At 38.1% G+C, this 26,434-nt stretch overlaps 1 protein-coding gene across 1 annotated transcript in view; it reads right to left on the bottom strand.

The window, feature by feature from the left end:
* The window catches only part of scaf6 (SR-related CTD associated factor 6), a 320,666-nt gene that overhangs the window by 60,974 nt on the left and 233,258 nt on the right, over positions 1-26,434 (bottom strand). Inside the window, exon 14 of the mRNA XM_090374863.1 lies at positions 3,856-4,013. Coding sequence (XP_090230989.1) covers positions 3,856-4,013 — 158 coding nt within the window. The remainder of the gene's footprint in view (positions 1-3,855; positions 4,014-26,434) is intronic.

The raw sequence follows: 26,434 nt of genomic DNA, 5'->3' as shown, positions 1-26,434 counted from the left end.
GTCTTGATTGTTTATATAGTAATGTTAGAAGTGTCATCAATAAAATGAGTGAATTCGAACTGCTGGTTTAAACAAGTAACGCAGACATAATAGGGCTTACGGAGACGTGGTGCCACCCGGAAATTGGGGATGATGAGTTTAAGTACGGCTTCTATAATGTTTGTTTGTTTGTTTGTTTGTTATTTGGTTTTTAGGAGCATTAGCAACTAAGGACATATTGCTCCATGATATGCGGTGGTCATTCCCTGACCTTTCCGCATCCTCCGTATTTGGTGATGACGGACTCGAACCCCGGTCTAATCAAGAAGCATGTGCTACGCACTGCTGCTCCTTCCCATCTGGCTATGGAGGTGCCTACGGCTTGTATAATGTATTTAGGAAGGATAGGGTAAATAGAAGGGGTAGTGGGGTAATGCTTCTTATCAGAAGCAGCCTGAGTGCGAAGTTAGCTATCCCGGATTCAGACGTTTCACATGCTAGTATAGAATCTGTATGGTGTGAGATAGTTGGAAACAATGGTATAGCGCGAGTAGGAGTAATCTACAGACCAGGTGATTGTGAAGATTATGACGAAAGCCTCTACATGCAAATGGAATGGGCAAGTAAGCGTCAATGTCTTATTATGGGTGATTTAAATTTGCCTCTAATTGATTGGAATAAATGGGAAGGAAACTTGATATGGGGAACAAAATTTTTAAATCAACTAGATGACTGTTATTTGTAACAACATGTCAGGGAAAGTACTAGAGAAAAGAATATCCTAGACCTCATCATCACCCATCAATCAGATGACATAACAGGGCTGACAGTAGAGGAACCAGTAGCAGGAAGTGATCACGGAGTTCTACGGTGGATGATGATGATGATGATGAGAGAGGTAGCAGTAGTAAAAGGCAAAGGAATGGGTTTTAATTTCAGAAAAGGAAATTACGATGGCTTAAGGTACTACATGGCCTCTATTAACTGGGTAGATATCGCACAGAGAATGAATACATTTGAACTGTGGTATTCTTTTAAAACATTAATCACAGATGCCTTGAATGCTTATTTACCATTAAAAAAAATACTCCATGAGGAGAGTTCCAAGTTGGATGAATAGTGAAGTTGCCACATTACTTGAGCAGAAAAAGGTGGCATGGAAAGGTTACAGAGCAATAAAAAGTACTGAAGCCTATAACAGCTACAAGATTATCTGTAATAGAGCCACAGAAAAGGTTTGACAGGCAAAGGCAGTTTATGAGAAATCACTAGCAAAACAGAGCAAAGAGGGGGATAAGGAATTCATCACATATATAAATGCCAAGAAGACCAGGACAAACCAGATTGGACCTTTACGTAAGGGAAAGGAGAAAGCATTAAATACACAGCTGCCGTTGCAGATGAACTCAACAGTTATTTTGCATCGATATTTTCAAATGAAAAACCTTTTGTGGCAATGGGAAATTGTGGGAGCAAAGTTGAAAAATATGTAATTAATGATATTGAAATTTCGCAAGATTATTTAATGAAAAAACTTTCGAGCCTACAGGCCAGTGAGGCTCCAGGAGTTGATGGAATATACCCTATAATCTTAAGGGAGGCAGCAAGTGAGTGCATTGAACCATTGAGGCTAATTATGCGAGCATCACTAGACTCTGGGGAGATTCCCTTGGATTGGAAAAGTGCCAATGTATCTCCCATACATAAGGGTGGCTCTAAGAGTGAAGTGGGAAATTATCGACCTGTCAGTTTGACTTCAGTGGTAGGGAAAATCATGGAGGCAATGATCGAGGGTGGAATTTAGGATCATTTGGATCGAACTGAAATTCTCGAGAATACTTAGCATGGTTTTGTAAAGGGAAAATCATGTTTAACAAATCTGGTTCGCTATTTTGAAAGGGTCACTCACGAGCTGGATTTAGGGAATAATTTCGACATTGTTTATTTAGATTTCAGCAAAGATTTTGACTCAGTCCCACATGAGCGGTTGCTTTATAAGCTGGAACAGGTTAGAATCACAGGGAAAATACTTAGATGGATAGCAGGATGGCTTCAGGGCAGGAGGCAGAGGGTTGTGATTAATGGCTATTCCTCAGATTGGGTTGATGTAAGAAGTGGGGTTCCCCAAGGATCAGTATTAGGACCACTGCTGTTTTTAATTTTCATAAACAACATCAATGAAGGGATAGAGGGCGTGATGTCTAAATTTGCAGACGATGTTAAAATTGGTAGAGTAGTTAATGATCACTGTCAAGCTGAGCTTCTTCAGAGAGACCTATATAGACTTCAGGAATGGTCAGAAAAATGGCAGCTATGCTTTAATCCGGCAAAGTGTAAGGTATTATACCTGGGAAACAGTAATCCCAAAATAACTTATTCACTTGGTGGAGTTCAACTAAATCCAGTACTGGAGGAAAGGGACTTGGGTGTTACAATACGGTCAGACATGAAATTCTCTGAGCATTGTAAACAGGTTGCAAGGAAGGCCCATGGTGTCCAATCGATGATCTATCGAACTTTTGCAAGTAGAGATAGGGATATAATAATCCCATTATATAAGGCTTTTGTTAGACCACACTTGGAATACTGTGTTCAAGTATGGAGACCGCACCTAAAGAAAGACATCGAGCTTCTTGAAAGGGTGCAGAAACGGGTAACTCGCCTGGTGAGATCGGCAAAAGGGTGTCCTTATGAAGAAAGACTTCGAATATGTGGGTTGCAGAGTTTGGAAACTAGACACCTTAGAGGAGATTTGACTGAGGTGTTTAAGGCTCTGAGAGGCATCAGTAAAATGAATGAGGACGAAATTTTCAAGATTATAAATGATGCTAGAACTAAGAGACAAAATTCAAGTTACGGGGGGGGGGGGGGGAATGTTCTTAGATTGGACTGCAGGAAGTTTGATTTTAGCCAGCGAGTTATAAATTACTGGAATAAGTTGCCTACGTGGGTGGTAGAGGCTGACAGTTTGGGGAAATTCAAAGGTCATCTGGATAGTACCTTCGGGTCAGGGAAGCACCTAGGATGATAGGTTTAATTTTCTTTTCTTTTATTAATTATTATTATTTATTTATTATTTTTTTTTATCATTTTTTATTCGTTTTTTTTTTTTTTTTTATCATTGTTTTATTCGTGTGTGTGTTTTTTTTTTTTTTTTTTTTTGGCTCATGCAGCATAAGCCATAGGCTTTGTTGCACCATGCGGCCATTACTAATACTAATACATAATGCAATGTACAGTATTTTATTTATCAAATACATTATTACAGAATCATTAACAACAGCCTTGTGTGCATATTTACTTACTGAATATATGCAGTATAAATCTTTAAAATCAGGCTAATGGCCATAATTTGTAGTATGCAGGGTATTACCGGAAGACAATATTAGGACTTTCTGATATGCTAACTGAGTTCAACAGTGTAGTTTAAAATACACTACATGGTGCAACAATCTTTTGAGTGCCATACATACCGAATGCCATACATTTCTTCATAATAAAACTAAAATCAATATGATTCCAGTGACTGTAACTTATAACTGTGTTTTCACTTGATGCTATAAGTTGTCTCAATTCCATATACTACTTGTTTCATGTAGTATTAAATAAGTACTTTTTTCTGATTATTTACAGCATTCTGTGGCACTCCAGGCAAAAAAACAGTACAAATAGTAAATGATCTTTATATACTACAATCTTTTGAGTGCCATACATACCGAATGCCATATATTTCTTCATAATAAAACTAAAATCAATATGATTCCAGTGACTGTAACTTATAACTGTGTTTTCACTTTATAGTTTCACTTTTCATTTGTGCATAAATTATATATATTTAAATAAACAAACAAAGCCTAAAAAGAATATTTCACTTACCCGAACCAAAGGCACCATCAATCCAGCTGGAAGATCAAAGTAAGGAACACTAGGAAGCATATGTTCTGTGAACTCTGGTTGTACCTGCTGCATCATCATGTCTGGTGGAAAACCTGGTGGAGGTTTGGTGGTATCAAGCATGTTCATAGGTTGCATGCCTGCACAGGTAAGGTGGCTGAGTGGTGCAACCATCTACTCTGGTGCAAAGCAGCCAAATAGCTATTATACTAATATTAAATTTAAGGGTAAGCTTTTCAAAAAAAGAAAAAAAAAAAAAAAATCGTTTGAAAGAACTTTAAAGTTATATTTCAGACTTATGAATAAAGTTAAATATTATAGCAATTCTGTAAGCACAATAAAATCTCATTAAATGAAACTGCAAGGCCCAAAAATTAACAGCTTTAAATTAGGTTCAAATAATTTCTCTAAAATGCCTGTAAACAAGTTTGACAAATGCATCTCATATTCATAAATGTTTGCAAGATCTCAAAAATAGTCAAATCCAAGCATCCTTTTACAGTATATGATAGGTAACTGGTTAAATGGAAGTTTGGGGACAACAATTTGTTATCCCTAAAAACAATATCTTGTTTCTAACAGAGAATTATTAGATTGAAGTACAACTCAAAATGCAGTCTTAAGAATTGGAAGTATAGGATTAGGTAGTGAGAGTAAGCCGACATTCCAAAAATTTATACATATAACTGTTTCTGAGGCACGTTATAACTAGATGAGGTGGAACACTCAACTGCTTCCCAAAAATGAACAAAACTATTTTCTCTGCAAATTTAATTGTCGGAATCCTTTTCAGCTTCTAAATCTTCTTCACTTCTTGTATGATAAAAAATTCTTTCGATTCTTCAAAATCATTATCAAGGAAGTTGGTGAAATAATGAGCATTTAAACCTGCATGGAATGTAATCTGCCTTTAATTTCTTAAAGAAATACAGATTATTCTCAGATGTTTTTTATTCTCTGAAGAGATGTTTATTCTCTGAAGAAATGGTACTTTCTGTACCATTTCCTCAGCGAACTCCTGTAATGCTATCCTTACGATACCATCAGCCTGATGGTATCGTAAGGACAGCATTACTTATTAGGTCATACTTATTGGTTGAGTGAACTGAAATTCAACCAAAACTCAACAAAATCCTCTGCTTCAAATCTTCAAGTTGGTAGTACTGTTAGTAATTTTATTTCACTCACATAATGTTAACTGGCCATGTTGACTACACTTTACTTAAAAATATATGTGATGCAAGCAAGCACTAGAGGGCACTAGACAAAAGTGAATATAAGGTTCTTGAAGAGAATGAAATTATGCTAATCTTTGAAAGACTAAGTGCAGTTTTAAATACCATACAGCAGCACGGGTGTCCATGCACACTGAACAATATCAACTGGGGTTTACAGTTACATAAGTGAAAACATTAATAAAAGTTGATATAAGCGCTAACAGTAAGATAATTTTGTTGAGTTATTCTAGGAGGCAGAAAAATGTTTTAAAAAGAAATGTTGGAATTAATGTTTATTAATTCCAACATTTCTTTTTAATTATAGGTGGGTGAAAGTAGCAGAGAAGGAAATAAAAATATCAAGAGATGAAGAAAAGAGAAAATTAAAATTGGTATATGTTTTTTTATAAAAACAGAGAAAGGATGATCTTGTATAAAAAAGGAAATCATAAAAATGTGCAGTCTAATCTTTAGTTGAACAAGTTGACTCAGTATTCCTATAACATACAGAATTTAAACCCTTTTTACATATATCCATCAGGTATACAGCATTTCTCATAAACAAATAAAAATTCTATTTTTAAGCTGGTATAGCACCTGTATACAAAAGTAGAAATCCTGACTGGATTTAGTTGCTGTATAGCAAAACTGCATTCTATCTTTAAATAATTCTCCCATTCTCTTCAAAAGACTAAGTTGGGAGTTAAACCAAAATAAACTAAAGTGTAAAGAAAAGTAATGAAACCTGCCCAACCAGGTATAAATTCATGTAAACAAGAAATCAAGGTGTGTCACCTACAACAAACAGAGGAATGGATCAGCCTCTGTGAAACTAGGTATTATTAAGTGCAGGATGCTTTTGAAGTGGTTCAAGCTAACAATACAGCACTAAGCTCAAATTTTCCCAATCTCTTTTACATGTCATCAGCAAGTTCGTATAACAGAAACCTACTGGTAACACTAGGAAATATTTGGATCAGCTTGTGAATAATCTCACTTGCCTCTACTGTGCCAGCTGTGTATGAAGGAAGCTTAAATAGTGTGATGGTATCAAGGGTATACTGTGTAAAGGGTTGGGTATACTATGTCATGTGTACAGCATTTTCATAAACTTCATTCATAACATATTAGCATTAGTAGAGGCATATGATGCAAGAAACCAAGGAATTTTCCCTGTATCAACCAAAAAAAAAAAAAAAAAAAAGAACCCTTCCCACATCACCAATCCATTCACTCCAAATGTTTGTCTAGTTCTGCCTTGAATTTATTTTCCACAATGACAGATGGAAGTTGTTCCAGCAATCAACCATTTCTGGCTAAAGGCAAATTTCTGCACATCTATTCTACAACTGTCTTTCCTCAATTTGAATTTATGTCCCCTCTGGCAATTAATCTGGGCAAGAGGAAGCATCCCATCAGCATTGAGCTTGCTCAAACAAATCAAAGCCTTATAAACCCTGCCAACCTTTGTATCATCTGCAAACTTGGACATTATATGCCTGATATACCTTCATCAATATCATTGATAAATATATAAATCAACAATAGCCCCATCACCGAACACTGTAGGATTCCACTAATACCTTTAGTTCACAAAGAGCAGTTCACACTGATTACCACTCTCTGTCTTCTCCCACTCAACCATTCTTTTACCATTATAGCTACTTCCCCTTAATGCCATACTACTCTAATTTGTACAGTAGTCTTCCATGTGCAAAAGTATCAAAAGCTTTCCTGAAATCCAAGTATATGATATCAAAATTATTTTTTGCATCCAGTTCCTTTGTGACCACATCAGAGTATCCAATCAAATTGGTCACACAAGACTTCCCCTTAACAAACCCATGCTGTGTCTGAATATTACTGCAGTCTTGTCTAGATGATCCTGCAATGCTTCTTTATTCAGTGATTCCATTATTCCATCGCATTCAGGGGAAAATAATTTTCCCCAGAAATTTGAAAGTGTCCACAATTCTATCCAGACGCGATAGGAGGGAGTACATGATGAGAGCCTTGTCAATCAATTTAGTCCTGGAGAGATTGTGCAAGGTTCATGGGGTAGAATTTTTCTTAGAGTGATCTGTGCTTGTTAACAAGAGAAACTGCTTCTACAGGGATGGGATACACTTAAATAGAAAGGGCGCAAAAATATTTGTTGATGCTTTTGAGGCAGTTTTAGGGTGGGTTGAGGAAACTGCTAGCCTATGGGGATACGTAGACTAATAGATTAACAACAGCCACACAGGTAGAGGTGAAAGTGATTCTTGCACTGCTCCTATTGCAGGGCAATTCTACGGAGGATGCCATGCACCACCTACTGACAACAGTTAAAAACACAGAGGAGAAATATATGCTAGCAATCTCCATTGGCTTTGCTGGGGCATTTGACTCACTCTGGTGGCCTAGTGTCCTTAGGAGACTCTGCCAGGCAAATGTCCCACAAAACCTCTATAAGATAATAAACAGCTATCTTACAGACAGAAATGTTTCAGTACACACAAGGAGTGTCGAATCCGGTATGAAGGGATGGGCAGCTGGACCTTCATACTGGATTCGACACTCCTTGGACAAGACACCGACGAAGACATTCTGCGCCTTTGCTGCCAACACGCCATTGGCGATCCGAACTGGGTACTCTAACCTGGTTCCCTTTAAAACCCCATCCCCAGGCAGGGAATGGAGGAGACGGACCTCTGTCTCCTCTCCTCCCTGCCTACCCCCCATATTTCGCCTGGTGGGGCTCGTCTCCCCTGACCTCTTTGGGGATGCCTACTCTATCCGTCCCTATTCTTCTATCTGTTTCCTCCCCAGTCTTCAATCTCCCCCCCTCTCTCTCACTAAATCGACCGGGTACACCCCTTAACAATGCCGCCAAATTATAACCAACGTCTAAATTCTACCGGTTTTGTGCAAATCTCTAAGATATCTAACACTATCAGCTTTTATCTAGCGTTACATGTCTAAATTTAATAACATCAAATTTTGCCCGACCTATTTGGCCTTTAACACATCTCTTTAGTGTTCAACCCTAACCAGCGATTTCCTAACAGCAATCCCATTAAGCATTAATGTCAAATGCATAAACTTTTATTTTATTTTATTTTATTTATTTATTTATTTTTTTAAATAGGCCCTAGCCACTGAAATCCCAGGAAACTATGTGGCAGGACCTGCCAGAGCAAATTGTTGTGATACTGGATACACCCGGCTAGCCTCCACGTGGCAGGGTATGGGCAACGTCGGGCCCCACTAGGGGCCTGGCGGCCAATAAGCCGGATAAACAATGGGCACAACATATCACACTGCACAGACACGACCCACACACTTTCAAGTCTCTGGCTTGACAGTGTACTGTCCTCGATACAGCGAAACACACGCGGAGATGGGAGAAATCCCAGGTGCCGTCTGACACGAACATACCTTATACACACAAGGTTCCAGGGATTGACACTCTCTGTAAATAAAGGCTGCCCGCACGGTTCAATCCTTGGCCCTTTCTTCTGGAACATTGTTCTGGATGAATTTCTGGCCTGGATCTGGGCCCTGTGGAAAGCCTGGCCTTTGCAGATGACACGATTTTCCTTGTAAAAGGTAACACCGAGTGGTTGTAGAGCAGAGATCAAATGCTGCCCTCTTGCAGCTGCAGGAGTGGGCACAAATGAACATGCTCAAAATATCGCCTGAAAAAACCAAACAAATACTTCTAAAAGACAATTTGGACATAAGAAGATGTCCACAAATCAAAATTAACACAACCACTATAAAAATGGTAACAGAACTAAAATATCTTGGAGTGGTCTTTGATTCAAAATTAACTTTTTATCCCCATCTGATCTACTTGGTAAAGAAAGTGAGAAATTATACAGGTATGATTGCCAGGATCATTCGAGCAGACTGGGGATTCAAAAGAAAGACCCTAGCAATCATATATCGTGCAATGTTCCTACCTGTTATCACCTATGGAGCCTGTGTGGGGTTCACTCGCTCGGCCATAGTAAGAAATAGGAACAAATTAGAATTGATACAAAGGACAATACTACTCACTATTACCACAGCATGTCGCACAGTAAGCACGCCTGCGCCACAGTTGCTGGCTGGAGCTCTCCCACTTTACCTGGAAGTAGCCAAAAGAGACATATATTATAGATTTAAAAAAGGTATACCCACAGAATTTCTGGGGATAGTCCTTGATACAACTAACATCTTTAATGCTGAAAGAAAAAGAATAGCCAAAAAGCTCCATGAGCTATGACAAACAAGTGGGAGCAGGAAACCAGAGGTCTGGTTACCAAACGGTTTCTGACACAGGTGTCAATGGTTAGCCCAAAGCCACCTAAGTGGTATGCCTCTGGACTTTTTTCAACATTTATATTGACAGGTCACGGCTCCCTAAAGCCGAAATTACCTCCTTCGGGCTGACTGATGACCCAAACTGCACCTGTAGCAAGAGTGAAGGCTGGGCACACGTTCTATGTGAATGTATAATATATGACATCCCCAGAACAGAGCTAATAGCACCAGGGCTCCCACTCCTGGGTTTTTCCACCCAGATCTGGGTTTTTTGATTGTCATCTGGGTTGATAGGTTTTTTTCACAAAAATATCTCATTATCTGGGTTTTTTCGGTAATTTTTAATTTTAAGTCAAATTTATTTTTATTTCTTGTAAATACAATAAAATTTAATACATTTAATAACAGTTTACAATTTTCTTAATTTTATATTCTAATCATAATTTGTAATATCTCAAGTGCTTGTACAAAATACTACAAATGTAAAAGGATTTCAAAGTTTTCGCAGGGTTCTACACTATGAAATTAAGCTTACATGTTCATACATGTAAGCATACATGATCGTGCTACTAACATGTATGCGCAGCCTATTGAGCAGGCGGAAGGCGGTCTTTACTGCAGTCTTTTGTGATCGTTCGTGGTATTATTGCATTATTTGGGGTGATTTTTACATTTATGCATATACTACATACAGTGATATAATAAATTTAAATTGTAGTGACTATTTCTATTTTATGTTAATGGATTAGTGATTTATTTTTTATTTTATAGAACATTTTAAATAAGATAACTGCTAATTAGCCATACCCACAAATTGCCCACAATGTCTGAAACTTGTTCCCCACAGAGAAAGATGAGTAAACGGTGGTATACTCAAAATTTTAGAAATGAATGGTTAGAAGATCCGGAATTAAAGGATTGGTTGAAAGAAGACAGTAATGAAAAAGGTGCGACTTACTGTATTTGTTGTGATATGAAATTAAAGAATGCCAATAAATCGATGTTACTAGCGCATAAAAATACAGTTAAACATAAAAAAAGTGCAAATATTGCTAAGACAAGTTCAACGTTAGACACTTTCTTCACAAAACGTAAACCTACGGAGAATGAAGAAGTAGCAAAGGCAGAGTGAACAATTGCTGCACTCATTTCTGAGCATAATGTTCCATTTGCGCAATGTGATCACCTTATAGAAGCATGTAAGAAAGCATTTCATAATAGCAATATTGCAAAACAAGTTCAGATGAAGGCGACTAAAGTCTCTTATCTTATACAAGATGGCATAGCCTATCATGAAAAAATATACATTTCTAACATATGCAGAAACAACAAGTTTTCAATGATAATAGATGAAAGTACAGATTTATCTTTATCACAAGTTCTAGCTGTTGTTGTTAGATATTTTGATATTCAAAAACTTGATGTTGTAGATGTGTTACTTGACACTATTTGTATTGAAAATGGTATTTCAGAAGGGCTTTATCAAGCTGTAAAAGATCTTTTCATAGAAAAAAACATTCAAATAAGTAATCTCATTGGCTTTGATAGTGATAATTGTGCCACTATGATGGGTACTAAGAGTGGGTTCCAGTCATTGCTAAAAAAGGATGTACCATCAGTATTTATAATGGGATGTGTTTGCCATTCTTTTGCATTATGTGCTAGTCATTCAGTCAAGGTACTAACCATCATATCTAGAAATATTTATAAAAGATATCTCTTGTTATTTTTCCCGTAGTAGTAAAAGATTAAACGAGTTCAAAATGATTCAAGATGTTGTAGATACTGCTAAGCATAAAATCCCCAAATTAGCACAAACACGTTGGTTATCCTGTGGCAATGTAATAAAAATTATTATTGAGCAGTGGGATGCGTTAGTTCTTTATTTTCAGTCTCAATCAAAAATTGATAAAATCGATGGTGCAGGGAATATTTACAATACTATGATCACCAAAGGAACTAAGCATATGTTGTTGTTTTTAGGATATGTACTGGAGAAAATAAACTGCCTGAATATTGAATTTCAATCTGAGCATTTCAGATTGCACTTACTTCATTCAATGGTTTCAATTGAGTATAAAAAATATTCTTAGATTTTTCATAAAAGAAGTCATTACTTCGTGCAAGCTGGTTGAAATTGATCCAAGCAATGCAATAAATCATAAGCCTCTGAATAAAATATATTTGGGAGGCCGTTGTATGGCCTTATTAAATTCAACACCACTTGGTGACAGTGAAAGCAGGTTTAAAAATGATTGTTTAAAATTTCTTGTTGAACTTTGTATGGAAATCAGAAAAAGATTTCCTCTAAATGATGGAATTATCGCCAGTCTCAATGCTCTTGACCCAGCAGTGATACATGATTGTGCCAATTCGCCATGCTCAATTTTCCATTTAGCAATGCAGTTCCCTCACCTTGTTTCTGAAGACAAACTAGATCTTCTAGATGATGAATGGAGATCATTTCGTTTAAACCAAGATTTAGATTTCTCTTACAAAACCATCCCTGAGTTTTGGTATCTGTTACGTAATGTAAAAGATGGCTTTAATAATTCTAAATATGAGATTTTATCTAACTTTATGACCAGTCTAATTATTTTACCTCACTCTTCGGCAAGTGTAGAAAGAATCTTCTCCCAAGTAAACCATATAAAAACAAAAGCCACAAACTCCCTTAAACCAGAAACTGCGAAAAATCGACTAATGGCAAAACAGGCAATAAATAGATTTAATCAAAATTGCTATACATGGAAACCTAAATCAGAATTGGAAAAAGAAGTCATACACGGAACTTGTCATAAAAGATACGAAGAACGTTTGAAAAAATGAAAGAACTTCAAAAAACTAAATGTGGAGGGAACTGAATGGGATGAAAATTCTGATTACAATTAAATAAAAGATATTTTTGCATGGTAAGTTTTATCTTATTTGTGTTGCTATACTATATGATGAAAACTAGGGTTTTTTTAAGTTGCAATCTAAGTTTTTTTTAAATTTGTGAGTGGGAGCCCTGAATAGCACAGATTGGACCCCTTCCCGGGGGAGAAGAACATCTGTTCATCATATAAGAGGAAAATTATCAAGCCTTTACATCTTTCACACAGAAAGTATTCGAAATGCGCAGAACAGCCCAAAGAATGCCAATTCAGCCATCCAGCAATTAAACAATAATCAATAGTGAAAATTGCCCAAGTTTCCCACCACACCCAGACAATGACTTAAAAACTGTCAGGATAGCAGTATTCTGCACCCTGACAGAAACCCGACATGACAAAACTCCCCAGGACTACTCTGCCATGTGTAGGAACCTTGGGCCACACACCAAATAAGTAACCATGTAGGGGAGAAAGATGTACAGGCAGCCAGGGAAGCAGATTAGCTGAAAAATATCAATAAGCTGGTAGCAAGGGGATGCAATGTAGAATGAATGAATGAGAATGAAAGACAGAATGAATAGGTTTGACACTGAGTGAACTAGGAATTATGGTAAAAGGGAATAAATGGCAGTTTTGATGAAAGAAAGAGTGACCTAGCATGAGGGAAAGATAAGAGTGAATGGGAATGAGTGGAAGAGCAAATGTGGTTAGCTGACATTGGGAATAACTTACATTACTTTATATATACTAACAAACACTGCATTTTCCCCTGGCCTGCAAAAAACTTGCGGCTAGGCCTGCACCACAACTGAAGAATAACAGTAAGTTGAGGTGCCCAGAGAGTGCAGTGCAGAAAACGAGAGTTGAATAATGAAATGAAAGCTAGAAGAATGAATGAAAGTGTAAGTGTGTGAGAAAAAGAACACAAACAATAAATGCTACAGTTAAATACACACTAACCCTAGTTTTAATTAGTATTTAAATTTACATTACACATCATTGCATAAGGGAGGCAGCAAAGGAGGTAAGCAAACCCTTAAGCCATAATTACGAGAGCATCTTTGGATTCAGGGGAAGTCTCCGTGTACTTGAGATGTTCAATCTATAACCCCACTTCACAAAGGGGATCAAAGCAAGCTGCTTACAATGGGATTTTTTTTTTTTTTAATAGGAAAGGTCACCACAATGTATATAAATATATTTGTGACTATAGTGGTAAACACAAGATATTGTTCATATATGATGATTAATAATGTACTTCTTTTATTCCAAAAAAATGTGGGTGCATGGTCATCAAATATACACATATTTTGAAAGGCCTTAAAAATAAGGTTACAGGGGCCCTGGATCTCCAGTAATAATTGGTCTGGGGCCAAAGCAACTGCTGGAGTAACTAACTGTGCCACTGCATCTCAATAAATTCAGACTTGTGGTTACTGAATCAATCACCTTGATCAACAACAAAAGAATTCAATCTGAAATATTTTCAAATAAAAATACACTTAAATATTAAAAAAAATAAATTGTGTATTTATATTTGATAAATATGATTTATTTATAATCCAATTCATAACTATTTATTTTAGTTTCCAATTCCATATTAAGTTTAAATTAAAATTTAATATAAAAAAGGAAACATCCTTTTTATAATGATTTAAGAATAAGTATTTTAATCAGGAGTAACATTTTATCTGTGTTTTTTCCCTAACCAGAAAGGCCCAAAAGATAAGTTATATGGATCAACAAGATAAGTTATAAGTCTATCAATTCATTTTATCAAAATATGATGGTAATTCATTTACTGTTCAGTCTGTGTCTTGATGTTTTTAAAATACAAAAATTAGGGTGGTTCTACAGCCCATTATTTTTTTTTTATTTTTTTACAGATTGATTACAATTTAAATAATGCAAATTTCAAGTTTATTTAAATCAACTGTTAATAATAATTATTACAAGGTTATTCAGAGAGTTTGTTTTAAATTAAATAATTTTAGTATCAGTTACATTTGTAATTCAATTCAGGGTTAGAAAATATAAATATAATTCTGTTATCAGAATTTCAAATACAACCACAAGTAGTAAACATTTTACAGGATTAAAATAATTAGCATGCTTATTAAATAAGTGAAGTCTTAAGTATGAGGTGTACAATATCAACCCCTTCACACCCAATTACTTCTGAAGAATTTGTGCCCTCCACACCCAATAACTCTCCTCCACAAACCAGAAATACAATGTATGATGTTATCTGCCAATATAATAAAGTACATACAGAGATATAATATAAACATCTTGAAGCCAGAATTAAGGAATATTCCAGGTATCCTAAGACCAGAAATTTTAAATGTAACCTTCTGTATCTGAACTTCACAACATCAGCCTCAACCATTCTACCATCAGAACAGTGGTATTTCATTCTGAGAAGAGATAATTCTTCAAGGCTTTTCTAAAGCAATATAATCCCATGCTGAACATCTATAGAAATGGAAGATTCACTATCCCCTCCCCAACCTCTCTTTCACCATGTCTAATTTCCTGACTCCCTCTTCTAACCATAATCAAATTCAGTCGAACAACAGAAGTGGTATAATTTCATCCCATGCTCCTTTTACATCAATAGCAAGATAAAGAAATGTTTAAATATTTCAGAAGCATTAACAAAAGCTCCAAAATTAGAGCCAAAATATCCTCTACAAGTTTCTTCATCTTTGGTATGCTACTTTTAGCTTATTTCTACAAGTTCAAGGCTTATCATTTTCAAATCACAATTGATGTCAATATAACAACTCAGTTTATGTTTTATGAATTGTATATGTTTCTTCCAGCATCCAATAGCATTGTAGGGTTGAAGTAAAAAAATAATAAACACTTGCTAAGATCAAATACAGGGTCTTCCATCACCATTACTAACATTATGTAAAGGACTTGATGAAAAGGACCTGAGGGTAATTGTGCAGTCAGATATGAAGTTCTCTGAGCAGTGCGGACAAGCTGCAAGAGTAGCTCATGGTGTCTTGTCAATGATATACAGGAATTTTTCTAGCAGGGATAAGGAGGTGATTATTCCCTTGTATAAGGCAATGGTTAGGCCACATCTTGAGTACTGTATACAGGTCTGGAGGCCTCATTTCAAGAAGGATGTAGAGCTGCTGGAACGGGTACAGAGAAGGGCAACAAGATTAGTGAATGGAACAAAGGGTTGCTCTTACGAAGAAAGGCTTAAGTTTTGCAAATTACAGAGTCTGGAGACTAGGCACCGGCGAGGTGATCTGATAGAGGTGTATAAGGCTTTGAATGGTTTGAGCATGCTCAATGCCAATGGGATTCTTCATCTTGCTCAGAATAATCAGTTCAGAGGGCATAAATTCAAATTGAGGAAGGACGGATGTCAGATAGATGTGCGGAAATTTGCCTTTGGCCAGCGGGTGGTTGGTTGGTAGAACCGACTTCCATCAAATCTAAAGTTTAATGAGTCTGCTGACGAGGCTACTAGGAGACGGTCGTGTTCAAAGCCGCTATGTGGATTTTTCTTATTTATTGATTTGAAATTATTGTTTTTCTAAAACTTTTGATTTAAATTTAGTAGTATAACATTATTTTGTGATTTTCTGATTAATTTGGTGTATTTATTTCTTACTCGGCCTTGTAATTGCATAAAAGTATCGGTAAGGGTTTCCATGTGTTTTCAACTCCGCTACCGTTCGTAACTTTCCCGCCTTTGTGATACGATAGTTATATACAAAGGTTGGCAGGGTTGTCAAGGACACTACTGACACTACACTGCTGCAACAGGATCTGGAAAGGTTGAGCAGATGGGCTGAGAGGTGGCAAATGAAGTTTAACATTGACAAATGTAAAGTACTACACATGGGAAACAGCAACCCCAGGGCAACGTATCAACTCTGTGGTACTACACTGACAGTGGTAGAGAATGAAAGGGACTTGGGGGTGATTGTGCAGGGAGATATGAAGTTCTCTGAGCAGTGCAGATGGGCTGCAAGAGTAGCTCATGGAGTATTGTCAATGATATACAGGAATTTTTCCAGCAGGGATAAGGAGGTGATTATTCCATTGTATAAGGCAATGGTCAGGCCACACCTAGAGTACTGTATACAGGTCTGGAGGCCTCATTTCAAGAAGGATGTAGAGCTGCTGGAACGAGTACAGAGAAGGGCAACAAGATTAGTGAATGGAACAAAGGGGTGCTCTTACGAGGAAAGGCTTAAGTTTTGCAAATTACAGTGTCTGGAGACTAGGCACCAGCGAGGTGATCTGATAGAGGTGTATAAAGCCTTGAATGGTTTAAGCATGCTCAATGCTGATGGGATTCTTCCTCTAGCTCAGAAAAATCACCTGAGAGGGCATAAATTCAAATTGAGGAAAGACAGATGTAGGATAGACGTGCGGAAATTTGCCGTTAGCCAGCGGGTGGTTGGTTGGTGGAACAGACTGCCATCCCTTGTGGTGGAGGTTGATAGCCTAAATAAGTTTAAGGCTCAGCTGGACAGGTATTTTGAACGAACAGAGGGGTGAAGTGGAAGTGGGTTTTTTTTTTTTTTTTTTTTTTTTGGCTGATGCTGCATAAGCTTGCTTTCTTGCATCAAATGCCTCTACTAATGCTAATGCTAATACCGTACAAGATAGCGTTAGTTGAACTTCGTTAGCAGTTAAATTGTACGTTTAAATAAATACATATAACGACTTAGATTACAAACGTAATATAATTAATTATATTTAACATAATTAATAACATAATTAATTAATAAATTAATAGAATCATGACTCAGACCAGAGCAGCAAAGCAAAAGGCTCAAGCTAATGGAAGTGCTGTGGCTCAGAGCAGAACTGAGGGGGGCAGTTGTCCTCTGACTCACAACCTTATAAAATGCACTGTTTGCTTGATGTTTGCAGAGCAATCGGGTACGGGACATGATACTGCCAAGGGGGATGTCTTTGTGTGTGCGTGATGCAAGGAGTGTATCGATATCAGGCAACAACTTGGCGCTCTTGTGGGCCTATATGAGAGCTTGAAGGACAGGGTGGATGCCCTCGAAGAAACTAAATTGAGGGGCCCATCAAGCTCTCAGCTGCCCACATCAATGCCAGAGCTCGCACATGGCCATCGCGTGACACAGAGACAACCCCCAGGGCAGAATGCGCTGGTCCCGAAGGAACTAGTAGTTGTTGGTGACTCTATTGTCAGGGAAACGGGGAACATGCTTTGTAAAAAAGATAGGTGGAACAGGACCAGGGTATGTCTGCCAGGGGCAAAGGTTGATGACGTTGTAGAGCGAATATCATCTTTTAAGGGCACAAAAGGTGATATAGTTGTACACGTTGACACTAATAATATTAAGAGTAGGAGACCGGCAGAATTACTTAACAAGTACAGGTCACTGTTGAACAAAAGCCCTGAATTAGGGTTCAATTTGAAACTGTCTGCAATTCTGCCCAGACACGATAGGAGGGAGTATAAGATGAGAGCCTTGTCGATCAATTCGGCCCTGGAAAGATTGTGCAAGGCTCAAGGGGTAGAAATTTTTTCAGCCTGGACTGTACTTGTTAACAGGAGAGATTGCTTCTACAGGGATGGGATACACTTAAATAGAAAGGGTGCAAGAATATTTGCTGATGCTATCGAGGCAGTGTTAGGTGGGTCGGAAAACTGCTAGCTTGGGGGGAGACAAAGACCAATAGATTGACAGTAGCCACTTGCAGAGGTGAAAGAGATTCTTGCACTGCTTCTATTAGAATGAGCAGAAACCTGAAAAACAAGATGCATGGTATTTCAGAGACTGCTGGGAGCCATTGCGATACAAGTAAACACATGGGTTGTGTTACGGTAGCTAAAAATAGAAACAGGTGCAGGTATACTTGCGTGTACACCAATGCTAGGAGTTTAGTAAATAAATTTGATGAATTTGAGGTATTGCTCAAAACATCAAAGGCAGATATTATTGGGATATCAGAGACGTGGTGTCACACAGATATAAGGGATGCAGAAATGCAATTTGGGGAGTACAACGTCTACAGAAAGGATAGACAGGATAGGAAGGGAGGAGGGGTTATGCTATTAGTTATGAAACACATAAAAACCAAGGAAGTGAAGCCAGTCGACATCGCTGGACAGTGCAGTGTTGAGTCAGTTTTGTTGTGACATAAGCATTGGGAGATCAAAATTGAGAGTAGGAGTGTGCTATAGGCCTAATGACTCTGATGAGTATAATAAGGATCTGTACAGGGAAATAGAGTGGGCTAGTAAATCAGAGAGTCTTATAATGGGAGATTTTAATTTCCCAAATATTGACTGAAATTTGGGGGCTGGTTACTCACACACTAGCAGGGCTTTTGTGGATTTATTGGATGATTGTTTTCTACATCAGCATGTTCGGGAGGCAACTAGAGGGAGTAATACTCTTGATTTGATTATCAGCAGTGATTCTTCATGCATTAAGAATCTGCAGATAAATAAACCACTAGGTGGCAGTGATCACAGTGTGCTGAAGTGGGATTTACTCAAAGAGGTAACTACCATTAGGGGTAAAGGGAAGGGTTATTGCTTCCGTAAAGGCGACTACGATGGACTGAGACAGTATTTAAATTCTATACAGTGGAACCAACTGATGATGTTACCAACAGCAAATTCAAAATGGGAAGCATTCAAAGAACTTATCTTGGAAGCTACTAGGCTTTACATACCAACTAAGAAATATTGTTCAAGGTTTAGACCAAAATGGATGTCAGATGAACTAATGAGGCATATGGCAGAAAAGAAAAATGCATGGGATACTTACAAATTAACACATGACACAGAACCCTATGATAGATACAAGTTGATATGCAACCAAGTTACAAAGGAGGTTAGGCAGGCGAAGGCCGATTACGAGAAATCCTTGGCAAGGGATGCAAAGAAAAACAGCAAAGAGTTCTTTACTTATGTAAACTCTAGAAGGAAGGGGATGAATCAGATTGGTCCACTTGATATTGATGGGTGAACTGTTGATGATCCTGCTCAGGTAGCTAACAAACTAAATGAATATTTTGCATCAACATTCACACATGAGGAGTTATTCAGCAAGGGAAATGCCAGAGGTGTATTCAACTCTAGCAGTAAGCTACAGAATCTTGAAATAACTGGGAGTAAAGTGGAGGAGAAACTGTTGAAGATAAACACAAGAAAGGCACCCGGGGTGGATGGGATCTATCCAGTTATATTAAAGGAGGCAGCAAAGGAAGTAAGCAAACCCTTAGCCATAATTATGAGAGCTTCCTTGGACTCAGGGGAGGTACCCATAGACTGGAAATGTGCAAATGTGACCCCAATTCACAAAGGAGGATCAAAGGCTGACACAAGTAATTATAGACCTGTGAGCTTAACTTCTGTTCCAGGAAAATTAATGGAGGCACTGGTTAAGGAAGCACTGCAGGATCATTTAGACAAGACTTCAGTTATAGCTCAGACACAGCATGGTTTTTAAGGGGAAGTCTTGCCTGACCAACTTGATTGGTTACTATGATGCAGTCACAAAAGAACTGGATGCAGGGAATAACTTTGATATTATATACTTGGATCTTAGAAAGGCTTTTGATACTGTTGCACATGGAAGACTGCTACACCAATTGGAGCAGTGTGACATTGGAGGCAAATTGCTGCTATGGATAAAGGGGTGGTTGAGGGGGAGAAGACAGAGAGTGGTAATCAATGGATACTGCTCATCGTGGACTAATGTTATTAGTGGAGTCCCTCAGGGCTCAGTGTTGGGTCCATTATTGTTTTCTGTATTTATAAATGATATTGATGATGGTACAAAGGGTACTAGGAAAGTTTTGCAATACAGCTTTGTTTATTTATTTTTTTCAAAGTAATTTCCTCTACATTCAATACACCTCTCCATCCTCTGAAACCAATCTTTAAACCAGTTCTGCCAAGCTTCACTAGGGAGTAAAGCACACTCGTTGTCCCAAGCCCGTAGAAAGTCCTCATCACTGGAAAACCGCCTCCCTTTTAGCTTCATTTTCACATACGGGAACAGTGCAAAGTCGCAGGGAGCAAGGTCTGGACTGTAGGGAGGGTGCTCGAGAAGTTTCAGTCCTGTCGTGGTCAAATATTTGGTGCAGGCTTTGGCGCGGTGAGCTGGAGCATTATCGTGATGGAGGTACCAGGTGTCCATTCTTGACTTTGGCCACAGGTTCTTCATAGATCCAATGACTTTAGGCAGGCATTGTTCAGTATACCACTTAGCTGTGACTGTCTTCTGCGTGTCCAAAACGACACGTTCCACAATTCCACTCAATTTGAAAAATACAGCTATCATTTTCTTCTTTACAGATTGGGATTTTCTGACAATTACGGGTGTGTCGTCACCATCAAAGACCCAAACTTTGTTTTGAGCCTTGGTCGGCAGATCGTAATAGTACAGCCAAGTCTCATCACTGTCACGATGTTGTTCACATACCGAGATTGTCCCTTATCAAATTTTTTTAACATCTCCCGGCACCAAGTCACACGTCGTGTCATCTGCTCTTCAGTCAGTTCATGCGGCACCCAGAGAGAACAAAGTTTCTTCACGTGCAAATGATCTTGCAGAATCGAACGAATTGCTGGTGCATTTAGGCCCAACGTATCCTCTATCTGTTGGTAGGTCACTCGCCTGTTTTCGTCAAGCATTTTCCTCACAGCAGTAACGTTTTCCTCCGTAACTGACGTTCGTGGCCTTTCCGGCCTCTCAGAATCCTCCAGAGTGAAATTTCCCCTTTGGAATTCTCTATACCACCTGAATATCGTGTATGATGTGGACAATCATCATCTAGTGCAAGAGTCATTTCTTCTAAGCACTGGTCTATGGTTAAACCACGCACGAAATTATACCGCAAAACTGTCCTTATCTCATTTCATGACCACGATGCCATTGCAAGCACTTTACACTCTCACTACTAATGAATAACTGAGCCCATCGACTTGGCGCGGCGGCTACTATACATGTATGAACATGTCTCAACATGCAGCAACAAGCAGCTTCCTGTGATTCATTGTTGCGTCATATTGCAAAACTTTCCTAGTACCCTTTGTATATCAAGCTTAATATCCGAGTTTACAGATGATACAAAGGTTGGCAGGGTTGTTAAGGACACTAGGACAGTATGCTGCTGCAACAGGATCTAGAAAAGTTGAGCAGATGGGCTGAGAGGTGGCAAATGAAGTTTAACATTGACAAATGTGAAGTACTACATATGGGAAGCAGTAACCCCAAAGTGACGTAACAACTCTGTGGTACTACACTAACAGTGGTAGAGAACGAAAAGTACCTGAGGAAATTGTGCAGGCAGATATGAAGTTTTCTGAGCAGTGCAGACGGTCTGCAAGAGTAGCTCATGGTGTCTTGTCAATGATATACAGGAATTTTTCTAGCAGGGATAAGGAGTGATTATCCCCTTGTATAAGGCAATGGTCAGGTCACACCTTGAGTACTGTATGCAGGTCTGGAGGCCTCATTTTAAGAGGGATGTAGAGCTGTTGGAATGAGTACAGAGGAAGGGCAACAAGATTAGTGAATGCAACAAAGGGGTGCTCTTACGAAGAAAGGCTTAAATTTTGAAAATTACAGTGTCTGGAGACTTAGTCACCTGCGAGGTGATCTGATTGAGATGTATAAAGCTTTGAATGGTTTAAGCATGCTCAATGCTGATGGGATTCTTCCTCTAGCTCAGAAAAATCACCTGAGAGGGCATAAATTCAAATTGAGGAAAGACAGATGTAGGATAGACGTGCGGAAATTTGCCTTTAGCCAGCAGATGGTTGGTTGGTGGAACAGACTTTCATCCCTTGTGGTGGAGGTTGATAGCCTAAATAAGTTTAAGGCTCAGCTGGACAGGTATTTTGAACGAACAGAGGGGTGAAGTGGAAGTGGGTTTTTTTTTTTTTTTTTTTGTTGATGCTGCATAAGCTTGCTTTCTTGCATCAAATGCCTCTACTAATGCTAATGCTAATCTCTTGTTGTTGAAGTTGATAGCCTAAACAAATTTAAGGCTCAACTGGACAGGTATTTCGAGCGAACGAAGGGGTGAAATGGGAGTGGTGTGTTTTTTTTTTTTTTTTTTTTTGGCTGACGCTGAATAAGCTTGCTTTCTTGCATCATATGCCTCTACTAATGTTAATGCTAATTTCAATCTCTACTAAATCCCACTGACAACATTCTAACCCTCAAGATGTATAAGGTTACAAAAACATTCAAACATTGTTGAAATTATTTGCTGTATTATTCCTTTCGCTTCAAAAGTGGTACTTGTGCATAGGTCCGTTATGATATTCCCTGTTGTTAGAGATTTAGATTTTTTTTTTTTTTTTTTTTTTATGAGAACCCCAAACACGAGAGGTATTATAACCTATAGTACTTAGTACCGTGCTTGGGTTGGAGGTAGAGAAGACGAAAGAAGATATTTGTTGATATTGGACTTGAACTTCTGTAGATTGTAATTTTCAGGAAATACGTATGAAGGAAGGTTGTTCCAGAAAACGGCAGTTGAATGAATAAATGAGGAAGATGAAAAGTTGGTTCTGTGGGTTTGAAGTTGGACAGTAAATGGATGTTGGCTGGTGGCGGCACGTGTTCGGACTGTTTTGAAAGAGAGAGCGGGAATTATAGAAGCCAATTCAGAAGAACAGTGCCCATGGAAGTATCTGTAGAAGAGGCATGCAGCAGAAACAGTGCGTCTATGAGAAAGCGAGTGGAGAGACTCTGTTAGAGATGAATCATTAATTAACCTAACTGCCCTCTTCTGAATGGAATCAAGAAGCCTGAGAGAGGTTTTGGGGGCACCACCCCAGATGTGGGAACAATATTCCATGGCAGGGCGGATTTGCGATTTATACAGAGTGAGCAGCTGTTTGGGAGAAAAGTAACGCCGAGAGCGAAAGAGAAAACCAAGTTTTTTAGATGCAAAGGAAGCAATATTTGTAATGTGCTTGTGCCAAGAGAGATTAGAAGTCAGGGTAATCCCCAAAAGAGATATATCATTTTGCCTAGAAATCGGAGTGTCACTAAAGATAAGCATAGGAGCAGAAGAATCCTTTTTGCGAGATATAAGACAAGATTGAGTTTAGATATTTGGAATCTCATCTTTTTGATTTCTCTAGCTTAAAATCTCTCTTCCCCATTCTGCCAAATTCATCTGTTGCCTTTATCGTTCTCCCAACTCCACTAATCACTTGAAACTCTTTCACTTCCTCTCTTTGAAACTTGATTTTCTCCAGTCAAACTTTTCTAATGGTGAGGTAATATCCTTCATGAGTTTAATGTTCACAACAAGACGCTGAGGCTTTTGCAATTACTATTGCCCTCACACAGTTTGTTCATTTACCTACCAGAATACCAGACAATCCTAACTACACAGACAACATTTTTGATCTTTTTCCCACAAACAACCTTTCTAAGTACACAGTCGAGGTGAGTGTGCACCCCTAGGCACCTCAGATTACAACTTGGTGATGGTCTCTTCTCAATGGAGCCTTTTTCTCATGGCCATTTCCAACTTGTGTTGCTTGGCATTAAAAGAATGCAAAGTGGAATGATCTGCGAGATTTCTTTTTTCTTTTCCTTGGTCAGATTACTGTTTCAAATATTCTAACAACGTTTGCTCAGATCGTGTCAGTGAAACTATTCTTGCAGGGACGAAATCCTTTTTACACCACTCCACCGTAAAATCACATCCTTTATCTAAACCTTGATTTTTCCAATAAATGTGGTATGGCTGTTCAAGAGAAGAATGTTGCATATTGTAATTGGCTTGTTTCCAATTCTTCAGTTTCATTTTCTGCCTAGCATCCCATTTTTCTTCCAACTCATGTATTAATGATCTTGGCAAAACACCTCCCACCATTCCCAACATGCCCCATTCAACACCTCCTATGGTCTTCAGTCAAAAAGATAGAAGGATTTTGAACAATTCTGATGCTAGAAAGCTCCAAGTTCTTATTAGCATTAGTAGAGGCATATGATACAAGAAAGCAAGCTTATACAGCATCAGTCAAAAAAAAAAAAAAACGCTCCCATATAATCCCTCTGTTCATTCAAAATACCTGTCCATCTCAGCCTTAAATTTATTTAGGCTATCAACTTCCACAACAAAGGATGGAAGTCTGTTCCACCAACCAACTACCCACTGGCTAAAGACAAACTTACACATATCTATCCTACACCTGTCTTTCCTCAATTTGAATTTATGAACTCTCGGGTGATTATTCTAAGCAAGAGGAACAAAATCATCTAGCTCACTGCCAGAGTTAAACTCATCTCTGGCATTCCCCTCCCTGAATAACTCCTCATGGGTGAATGTAGATGCAAAATACTCATTTAGTTTGTTAGCCACCTGAGCAGTAAAACCAACAGTAAAACCATCAATATCCAGTGGACCAATCTGATTCATCCCTTTCCTTCTAGAGTTTACATACGTAAAGAACTCTTTGTTGTTATTTTTCTTCCAGCTCATGTATTAATAATATTGGTAAAACGCCTCCCACCATTCCCAACATGCCACATTCAATGGCCCCTCTGGTTTTTGGTCAAAAAGATAGAAGGATTTTGAACAATTCTGATGCTAGAAAGCTCCAAGTTCCTATGATATTTCTCCACTTGTTCTTAAAAATGTGCAACTGAACTTACTCCTGATCTGTGTCACCTTTTTTCACTTTCTTATTCCAAAGTTGTTTTCCCTTCTGCTTGGACATTTACTCATATCCAGCCAGTTCCTAAAAGGGGTGACAAATCCTTCCCGTCCAATTATCGTCCCACTGCAATTACTTCTACTCTTTCTAAAGTAATGCAAAATCGATTAATCACCAACTGCTAAACTATCTAGAAATCTTCCATCTGATCAATGATCTCCAGTATGGATTCCATCAGTGTCAATCCACTGGTGATATTCTGGCTTATGTTACCCATCTATGGACAAATTCAATTGAAAATTTTGATGAAAGTCAAGCAGTTGCTCCTGACATTTAAAAGGCTTCTGATTGTTTTTGGCATAAAGGTCTTCTAAATAAGCTTCCATCTTATGGTTTGCCATCTGTTTTTTGTAAATGGGTATCCAGTTTTCTCTCTGACCGCTCACTGCAGGTGATTGTAGATGGCTCTCTGTCTTCTAACTTTTCCACTAATGCTGGTGTTCCCCAAGATTCATTTCTTTCTCCCACTCTTTTCCTCTTATACATTAATGACCTTCCATTGACCAAAAATCCTATGCATAGTTTTGCTAATGATAGCTCATTGCATTCCACCTTCCAGTTTGAGAAACCTTGCCCTGCACAAACAGATGCAACTTCTTGAATATCCACTACCAATTCCTTAAATGCATCTCCAGGTAATTCTCCAGTGAGGCAAAGATAACTTCGTTGGTTTCAATACTTTCTAAAATTCAGTCCTATCTTATGTCTCTCAAAAAGAATTCTTCTGCTCTCATGCTTATCTTGGATGATACTGATTTCTAAAGAAGATCATATATCTCTACTGGGGACTATTTTCACTACTAATCTCTCTTGGCATAAGCATATTATAAATATTGCTTTCTTTGCATCTAGAAATATGGGTTTTCCCTTTTGCTCTTGACATTACTTTTCTTCCAAACATCTGTTCACTCTGTACAAATCTCAAATCCATCCTACCATGAAATATTGTAACCTCATTTGTGGCAGTGCTCCCCAAACCTCTCTCAGGCTTCTAGATTCCATTCAAAAGAGGGCAGTTAGATTAATTAATGACTCATCTTTAACAGAATCACTCCACTGTCTATCTCGTAGATGTTCTGTTTCTGCTGCATGCCTTTTCTATAGATACTTCCATGGGCACTGTTCTTCTAAATTGGTTTCTATATTCCCACTTCTCTTCCAAAGCAATCTGAACATGTGCCACAATCAGTCAACGTCCTTTTAGTGGCCAACTTCAAACTCACAGAACCAACTTTTCTTCTTCCTCATTTATTCATTCACCTTTTAAGCAAGATCGTATATCTCTATTGGGGACTATTCTCACTACTAATCTCTCTTGACATAAGCATATTATAAATATTGCTTTCTTTGCATCTAGAAATATGAGTTCCTTCTGGAACAACTTTTTTTTATACATATTTCCTGAAAATTACAATCTACAGAAGTTCAGGTCTAAAATCACAAGTATTTTCTTTCAC

The sequence above is a fragment of the Mastigoproctus giganteus genome, chromosome 5 (genome assembly GCF_048544385.1).
Source record: "Mastigoproctus giganteus isolate SK-2022 chromosome 5, ASM4854438v1, whole genome shotgun sequence".
Taxonomy (NCBI): domain Eukaryota; kingdom Metazoa; phylum Arthropoda; class Arachnida; order Uropygi; family Thelyphonidae; genus Mastigoproctus; species Mastigoproctus giganteus.
This window is presented reverse-complemented; position numbering and strand designations above follow the sequence as displayed.